The sequence below is a fragment of the Aquila chrysaetos genome, chromosome 2 (assembly GCF_900496995.4).
Source record: "Aquila chrysaetos chrysaetos chromosome 2, bAquChr1.4, whole genome shotgun sequence".
Classification (NCBI taxonomy): domain Eukaryota; kingdom Metazoa; phylum Chordata; class Aves; order Accipitriformes; family Accipitridae; genus Aquila; species Aquila chrysaetos.
The window spans coordinates 35939359-35948869 of NC_044005.1; the positions used below are offsets into that span (position 1 = coordinate 35939359).

General features: G+C 37.2%; 1 protein-coding gene across 7 annotated transcripts in view; it reads left to right on the top strand.

Moving 5' to 3' along the window:
- The window catches only part of SPRED1 (sprouty related EVH1 domain containing 1), a 63932-nt gene extending 58657 nt beyond the window's left edge, over positions 1–5275 (top strand). For all 7 annotated transcript variants that reach the window (XM_030043289.1, XM_041129499.1, XM_041129490.1 and 4 more), the window contains exon 6: positions 140–5275. In XM_030043289.1, coding sequence (XP_029899149.1) covers positions 140–799 — 660 coding nt within the window. In that variant the 3' untranslated portion in view covers positions 800–5275. The remainder of the gene's footprint in view (positions 1–139) is intronic.
- Positions 5276–9511: the final 4236 nt, after the last annotated feature.

The following is a 9511-nucleotide window of genomic DNA, read 5'->3' on the forward strand; positions in this document are numbered from 1 at the left end:
AAGCTGAAATTCTTATCTTCAAGCAGCAAGGAAAAAAAAAAAAATCCTGTTTTTAATTTTCTAATTGAAGTTTTACATTGTAGGTGGACCAAAATCTGGGACTTCACTGTAGTAAACTTACCTTGCTTTGCCATTTCAGGTCCCACTGAAGTCAAGCAGACACGTTAGTTTTCAGGATGAAGATGAAATTGTTAGAATAAACCCTCGTGACATTTTGATACGTCGTTATGCAGACTACAGGCATCCTGACATGTGGAAGAACGACCTGGAGAGGGATGATGCAGACTCAAATATACCATTTTCTAAATCAGACAGTAAAAAATCTGACTATTTATACCCGTGTGGGGATGGAACTAAGTTGAATTCCCTGAAAGACTCAAAGAGTTCTGTGGTATTTAAAACTCAGCCTTCCTCATCAAAATTTAAAAACTCAAAAAGAAGAAAAGAGGATGGTGAGCGTTCCCGCTGTATATACTGCCAGGAAAGGTTTAATCATGAAGATAATGGGAGAGGAAAATGTCAAGATGCGCCAGATCCTATTAAAAGATGTATCTACCAAGTTAGTTGCATGCTTTGCGCAGAGAGCATGCTGTATCACTGCATGTCAGACTCTGAAGGAGATTTCTCTGATCCTTGCTCGTGTGACACTAGTGATGACAAGTTCTGCTTACGCTGGTTAGCACTGGTGGCACTCTCATTCATTGCTCCATGTATGTGCTGCTACCTCCCCTTGAGAGCGTGCCATCACTGTGGTGAGGTATGTGGGTGCTGTGGAGGAAAGCATAAAGCTGCGGGATGAATCAGTCTTGTGCCAAACAGAGCTGAAAAATCTTTGTTTCCAGGAAGCATCTAACTTGGATTTGTGGAAGCTTTTTGGCAAGCTGAAGGGAATCTTCTTTCATGTAAGAGATGCTTGATGTGGAGGAAGCAACAAGACTTGTCAGACCTTGGCATTTTACAAGTGCTAGCCATGCCTAACTATTTCCTTTGAGCGCGTGGCATTTGTTGCAAGTTGTGAAGGAGATTTTGCAGAGGAAAGCCTATTCTTATTATTGGCTATAAAATGAGTATATAAACTATGATTATACTAAAAGGGATTAACTTTTGCCACTTTGTACATTCATGGTTTAGGCGAGGGGGCTCTTTTAAAAGGATTAAAACTTACCTGAGGGGAAATCTTAACTAAAAGTGCACTAGCGACAGTTGATTTAAGATTAAGAAAAGTTAATACTCGGCAAATGAGAAATGAAACTGATTTTAAGTGCAACTAAATCACTTATTAATAGTTTTTTGGAAGCAACTTTATGTATAAATAACAAATGTTTATATTTAACTAAATGTGTAAGGTACGAATTATTACATGTTAAACTTTCCTTCCCTCTGATATAGTAGGTATGGACCATATCTACTGTCACATTCCATGGTAGTATTTTAAATATTTAATTAGTTAATTTAGTCGCATTTTTATTCCAGATGGACAAATTGATATTTTCAGTCCTGTTTCCCTTCAGCTACAGTTTGTGTTGAGTTGTATCCATACATTCTGATAATCCTAAAACCTTTAAAATATTAATTATTCTAGTCTTGAGTGACCAATATTTTTTTGTTAAGCACAGATGTAATTGTCTAAAATGTTCTTGTTAGAACATAACATTTATTTTTATATATAAATGACTTTGATTTCAACATAATAGCAAAAAGGAAGTTGTTTCTGTTGCTCAACCAGCAAGTTGTTTTCTTTTGGGGTGTCCTCCAAAAATACTTTATTGCATATTCAAATGTTCATTAAGCAAAAGGTACATTAAGGCAGTTGTAACAAATTGTCATCAGTGTTCTTGTTTATCCTTCTGTTAAACTAGGATCCTGTTCAGCTGTTTATCGAGTACTATGATTAAAACAAAAGATTAATAACAAAAGTGAAATTGTTTTCATTATTTTGAACTGCAACTTTTTCTTATTTGAACGGGCAAGAACAAAAGTACTGTGTGTTTTGTACAAAAACAACAACAAAAGACTTAGCTTGAGAAATAAATTACAGCCCAGGCAAAATTGGAGTGAACTTCTTAATTAAGGAAATTTGGAGGGAGGATGGGGGAGGGAGTGAGAGAGAGAGAGTGTGTGTATGTATCTGTATGCGTGGTGGTATATTGTGTATGGTATTTGTTATGGCTTTGTACTTACTAAGTCTTTAACTTTCAGATAAGAATTAACTGATTAACCCATTGAGAATTTTTTAAAACATTACATGCTTTGCTCTGTCGTGAAGTAAGAAACATTAACTTCTCATTAAAGATATGTAAAACACTAAAACCAGTCATAATTCATTAGCGAAGGTACCTATTTGATATCCTGGCTGGAGTGGGACAGACTATCCTCAGTATACCCTTCTTATTAAACAAACAAAAAACCTAATTGATTTTAAAAGATGCACATGACTGGCTTTTCTCACTTCCTATGCATTTCTTCAGTATATTTTTGTGTAATTTTTCTTTCTGCATGTATCGGTGCCCTTAATTTTCCTTTGTAGCCCAGAAGTAAAATGAGGGAATGTATATAACATTATGTGTCTGTAAAATACTTTTTAAATGAAAACATTTATATTTATATTATGGCTTGAATTGACCACCTTGTGTACATAGATCATCTCAAAGTATTATTTCACATTGAAAAGAAGACAAATATATTGATAACTGTAGAAGTTACGGAAGAGCTTCTAGTTTTGTATTAAGAGTAGATTGGATGAATTAAGTCCAAGAATATGACATGGTAGCAGCAGTCTTGGTTTTTACTGTTTATATATTTGAAAGCTGCTACTCTGGTTGATTTTCATGCTTCGCACATTTTCAGCTAAACTTGGTTGCCTAGAATAGACTGTTAACTTTAAAAACAACTTTGATTAAAAAATGGTGATGTTTTTCTAGTGAATGAGAGGAATTTAATATTTGTAAGTGCTAGGTTCCTAATTCAAGGTGGAGAGGTATGAACAACCTAAGAAAAGAACTTGCTGGCTGTATAGGAAAATGCTATAGAATCATATTGTGTATATACTTCAGAAAGAAATGAGTTTAACAGTTTCCTCTCAGCACTATACAACATAGTGAAACTCCTGGTCCTGTACTGTATTTTGTATGAAACATATATGCTTTAATATTTCTATTGAATGTGTGCATTAATATTTTTCACCTTGCATTTAACCACTTTGCTGCTAAAATGTTTTCACCTTTTGCTTTCTTCTTTGAAGACTTGATCCATCTAAAAAGGGTTACTGAACTGACATATGTTCCCTTTTTCTTCTTGTGCTGGAAGTGTCAGCCTGCACGCCCAGTTTGAGAGGGACTAAAAGAGATATGTGGTTACATAAGGGTTGGTTTGAGTAGGATGCACACGTACTTTTTCCTCTGGTGTTAGGGATCTTACCCACTGTTGCAGCTGGGAGATGAGTAGTGGAAGGTGGACATACAGCAAACCCACTCCAGAATGGGCTGTTACATCTGTGCATCTTTTGGTTTTGGCAGCATGTAACATTTATTCTGTCTCTTCTGAAATACTTTCTTGAGCATTTGGGAAAAGAGAAATTTCTTCCCCAATCCTTACTCCTCCCCTTGCCCTTAGCATCAGAACTGTAGTTTGTCAGGCATGTAGTAGCAGAGCTTTGTGTTGCTTGGAGGGGAGACTCAAGCCTTGGGAAACCATCACTAGATATTAAGTCCCTCACTTGTTGAAAACCTCCTTACCGTGAAAATTATTTCCCCTTGAAAGTGGGGGAAGAAGTTAAATGATAGCAGCACTCGTGCACCATCTACTGGGGGAAGAACATTCAGCTGCATTCAGGCACAGTATTTGATTACATAGTCATTTAACTGGCTATCGGTGCACTCCTTAAGCTACAAAAATATTTTAAGCTTTAGTTATGAATTTACAAAATAGTAATTTGGACTCTTACTGTGATTCTTTATCTCATCGTGCATCTTAAATTTCCTTATTAATACTGATTGAAAGTAAAAATGCTTTAAGCATATATTTTGTTAGGTTTAAAATAGTTAACAATGGCTTATTACACAAAAGCATAAAAATCAGGAATGAAATGAAAATTCTTTTGATTCTGTCATTGGGTTCATAAGAAGGATTCCCCCCTCCCCCTCCTTGAAGTTCTTTCCCACAGCAAAGTGATGGAGTTTTGATGTTCATGCAGAGGGAATCTAGCCTTTTAGTTTGTGATACGAATCGAGTTTTGAGTATGCTCGGGTGGGTCTGTGTGCTCGCACATGCGATTCAGTAGTTGCGAAGGGTATTCCTACAGCTGTGTGCAAGATTAAAGCAATATTCTGATAATAATCTACAATTACTATGGTAACTGTTTAGTAAACAGCAGCCAATGGTGGCATAAAACTCGGATGCCTTTCCAGAGCTTATGTAAGGGATGTTCCAAACAGTCTAAACCAATGCAGTTTCCTCTAGAGGAACAAAGGTATTTTGAAGAATGTCTTAATTTTGCATGTTGGAATATAACATTCCCATTTCAGATGTGTTCTCTTCAGAATGATCTGTTCATGTGTACCTGGAGGATAATGTTGAACTCCCGTGTAAATAATGCACAGGTTGAAATTAGACTTTAAATCTTTTCAGAGCTTATGGCACAGTATGCAGCTAGTACAGTGACACATTCATATTAATAAAATGAAGATCAAGGGTGGTGGCTGGCAACAAAACAGTAACTTTAAAAAGATGCCTTATGGTACTGTTAGTCCAGCAGCTGGGTGGATAAAACTTCCATTTTCTTCGGTGCACTGACAAATACAAGGAGGGGTTAGGGGGGGTCTTTTGGGCTTGATTTGTTTTTTTTTTTTCCTGAAAGCTTCTCTTAATTGCAAAAGTTATGGTTCATTTAAGAAATCAAAGCATTCGGTGAAGAAGAAGCCTTCATGTTCAAAGCTGCAGTATAAGCTGTACATAGTTTTCCTTCTTTCGCTTGGTGCCATTTGCTTTCCACCCTAATGACCTCGAAGTGCCTCATGTGTATATTGTTTCCATTAAACCTCAACTGCTATTTCTTTCTACTAAATGGTGTATAATTTAGTTAACTCATCCCATAGGTGTTTCCTTTATGAATATGAATATAGCTTGTTACTTCGAGTATATAATGTAAATATGCCTTTAAGTTTGTAACTGGTTTGTTACATCATATCCTTGTAAGTTGACATAGCAGATAACACCATAAAGATTGTTTAAATGTTTTTTCCTGTAATTACCTGATTAAAACTATCTTGAAATGAAACAACTGACATGTTTTTCCATTCTGTGTTGGGATTACTCAGAACAATGCATATGAAAATAAATGTTGCAGCTCAAGAACAGAATAGGGAGATGTAAATACCAGTAATCATTTTGCCATAGTGTTCTGCTTACTGGTTAAACAAAATGTTAGTCAGATCGTTTTATGGTTTTAAGACTGGTCAAACAAACATTGTATTACCTTCAAGCTCCAGCATCTTTCATCGTAAGAACCATTTTTAAGAGTCGCTATAATGTTTTAAACAAAAATATGCCTGTATGAGCTTGCTTTGTATCTACAGCAGTACTTGTCCTTGACATCATGCTGTGGAGGTCAAGATTCCTTCATATGAATCATGTTTGAGTTCCCACTCAACCCCACCACAAAAATGTGTATCTCTGAATAGAATTCTAAGCTTTGTGCAAGTTAAAGGATAAGATAAGAAAAGGAAGGAGAACTAACCAGTCCCTGAAGAAAAATGAAGATGAACACGTAGCAATCTGTGAGACTATAATTTGAAAGCTCAGTGGTCAGGGTTGAGGATGGATTATTCTAAACTGAATTGTATTTGCCTCTAGCTTTTGCAAATGTTTTCTTATTGGTTACAACTGATAAAGTAATTCTCTCTGTTCATCTGATCAGTTTCTAACTTGAAGAATTTTATTATTGCCAGGTGTAATCATTACATGGACTATTAACTGTTGATACTTGAGCTTTTAACTGGTGATTTGAAAATGCAGCTCTATCAGAGGAAGGAAACAGGCAAATGAATTAAGTGACTAACAAGGTAAAGAGTTAATAGAGGATATTAGAGGACTCTGTGGAGACCACATATGAGAAAGTGACTCAGCATTAAACACGGTTTCATAAAACTGAAAAACCTAGTGTTAGATCTTGGACAAATCCACCTTAACATCATGGATAATGCATGATCTTCCTGTTTTGAAAAAAAAGGATAGGTAAGGGGATCTTTTCTTTTCTTTTCTTTTTTTTCTTTTCTTTTCTTTTCTTAACAGGTAAGTCAAACTCAATTGCTGGAGTTTATAAATTAGATCAAAAACTGAAGTTAATCCACAGACTATAGTCCGTAGACCACAGACCTAGTGGCCAGTTTCTAAAGAGAGTTCATAAAAATATCTCAATTAGTCCTTGCCATATAGCAATTAATAATCAGTATTTTGTATCACTGTTTCTTGAACCTTTTGGCTTACTGTCATGGATCACTATGCACTCCTGTACCAGAACGTAAAGACTTTTAGTCTGTAGGGTTATATCATCACTTCCACCATTTGGGAACACTGAGCTGAGTAATGTAATAACTTAGAAAAAGACAAAACAAGTAAATGGATGAGAATAAAAAATAATCCCACATTTCATACCTTTCACTTGAGGTTGGAGAGTGTGCGTGTGCACACATGATGGGATCTGACTAAATTATGCTTTGAGTACTGTATAATGTGAATGACTAGCAATATTTGGGTTTACCTAGAAGGAAAAGAAAGAAAGAGGTAAGTCAGTTCTTCAGGAAGCTTGTAGCTCTAGATACCCATTTCCTGACTTCAGAAATTTGGGAGTATTTGAGAAGATAATGACTTTCACTGACAGAATAAGCCTCTCAGATGAATTGTGATTTCAGATAAGTGGTGATTTGGCAGACTTCAGGCACATCTCAGTACCCACCAAATTATATCTGATGTGTTTTTAGCAATGTACAGTTATTTATGTCAGTTTGAAGTAATGCACAGGAACAATAATCTCATGTTTGGCATTTACTGGGTTTTTTTGGTTTGGTTTTTTTGTTTGTTTTTTTTTTTTAACCACCAACAAAAAAAACTTTTCTGCATTCTCATTTTGAGTAATATGTATCAGGGTACAGTAAGCTGACCAAAACGTTTAGTGCTTGGTGGGAGGGTGGTTGGAGAGGAAAAAAAAACTCATGACCAGGAAAGCTCTTTTTAGTTCCTACCCAGGCCCACATGCTACATAACGAAACAACTCCTAGATGAAAGCTGTTGCAGTATGACCTACTGTCTAAAAATGGAGACTTTCTAGAAAGACAGCTCTAGCTGCTTTCCATGATAATGAGCAAGAGAGAGTTCAGATTTCACCATGGAAAATGTGCAGATGTTAATGAGCTTGCTAACAATGGAAGATACTGGGGGGTTTGTGATGGTAGAACCATATTTAGTGGGATCAACAATACCGGTTTGAAAGAAAAGGAATTATCCTTTTAAACATAGATCCAGTATTGATCAGTGAAGTCTGTCTCTTCAGTCATTGCTACAATTAGCTGTAAGAAAGCCTTGTTAAGATGATTAAACTTCCTGTTGTATGCAAAACTGGCCTTGAATTATGGGCTGTTCTCCCCTACTCCAATATTGCAACCTGCCAAACCATTCCTGTATGAGCTCTCTCCTTCCACTACTATGTTTGTAGAAAACAAATCCATTGACATGTTTTAAAGATCTCCTAGCCCCCAGTGTAGGTAACTTGCCACTTTGTGTCCCATGTAAACAGCAAGTAGTGTAGTGAACTATTTCTTTCAAACTCAGGATACGAGACTATTTTCGTTTTTTCTGAAATAAAAGGGAGTTGTGAAAACATACTACTGCTGTCAGCAGCTATCACTGTCCCTTTGCCAGAGCTGACTGTTCCTTTGTCCCTGCTAATGTGCTTAGGTGCTTTTCTGTTGCTGCTTTATATTGCCTGTGAGGGAAGTGTTACAGTGACTTGATCTTTCCTGTTTTTTCCGTAACTTGTTCCTTTTTCCTTTTATGTTGTCTGAAGTCTTCTTCAGCTTTCTCTGCCACCACATAGAGTTTTTACAGGCTGTGTGCGCATCTGATGACTTTAGCTGCTGATTACTGAATGCCCGTTATAATTAGTATTTAAAAGTTGGATTGCAAGGGCCAAAAGAGTGTGAAATACTGCATCTCTCTTGACTATGGTGATGCTGAGAAGTTTTCTGTTATGTGGGCATCCAGCCACAGGCTGACCAATCCAAAAGATTGGTTTCTGAGTCTGATATGGCTTTACCTAAATTTCCATTTGTCTCTTGCCTATTTGCATATAACTGTCTATAAGATAAGTAATGGGATGAACTCTCCAGTACATTATTGGGGAACTCTTTTCAAGGGGAGGGGGGAAACCAAATCCTGAAGCTCTAAACAGCTCTTGGTTTGCTCTCTTGCCCTAACATTCACATCAGTAATACGGTTAAATAATTTTAACAGTGGTTGAAACTATGTTGAAACCAACATGGTGGAACAAATTAGTTTGGGAGGGTTGTCACTGTTGGCCTTCAACAGTACTAGAAATGCTGTTGAGTCACCAGCTGTGCAGGATCCACTGTTCCTGTTTTCCGTGATGTTACAAACGTTAAAAGTGTTAAAAATGCTGCTTATGAAAGAGAGAGTTCTTTTTCTTTCAGGGCTACTTCTGTCATGAGAATGATGAAATGACTATTCCTTCTTTCTTGGGCTTGGTGGTCTTCAGTGAGTTCTTAGAAGCCTGGAAATTGGTGGAGGCGAGATGTGAGAATGGTGATCCCCGAGCTGAAGAGGTACAGTGTGAGACAGAGGTTAAATTTTGTGTGTGTGGAATAATGGGAATGGAGAGGGAGAGCAGAGGAAGAGGAGCGTTGTCTGGGCCCTGTTCACAAAATTAACTTCTTCAGGATGAGTTGACAAGTGGTACAGTATTCACAAGAGATTTCAAACTTTCTGAATACAGCTATGCGGCTTCTGACATCCTCAGGGCCTTTAAGCCTCATTGTGTACCTGAATAAATATGTCCAGGTCCTGGCTCTTCCATAATAGGCACTGTCTCTGAAATCCACCAAGTCATAGTACAAACACTTGTCTTCATGAATAGTGCTTGTCTGGGATTTGCACAGATGAATAGCTAATTGATCGATATTGAAGGTTGACTGGTCTCCAGGCATTTCAGTTAACACCCTGTTCTAAAGTGGTGGTGGTATTCAGACTTCTGAATAATTTTAGCTTGTGGCAGACTTGCATAGACATCTCTGTGTTAGCTATGTTAGTAAAGTAAACTTACATTTCTGAAGTCTTGGTTGTGAAGGAGTATCCAGAAGGCTTTAGTGCATTTGGAGCTGGTTGCCCAGAGAGGTGGACGAGTCTCCATCCTTGGAGACATTCAGAACTCACCTAGGCATGTCTCTGAGTAACCTGCTCAACCTGACCCTGCTTTGAGCAGGTGGGGTTGGACTAGGCAATC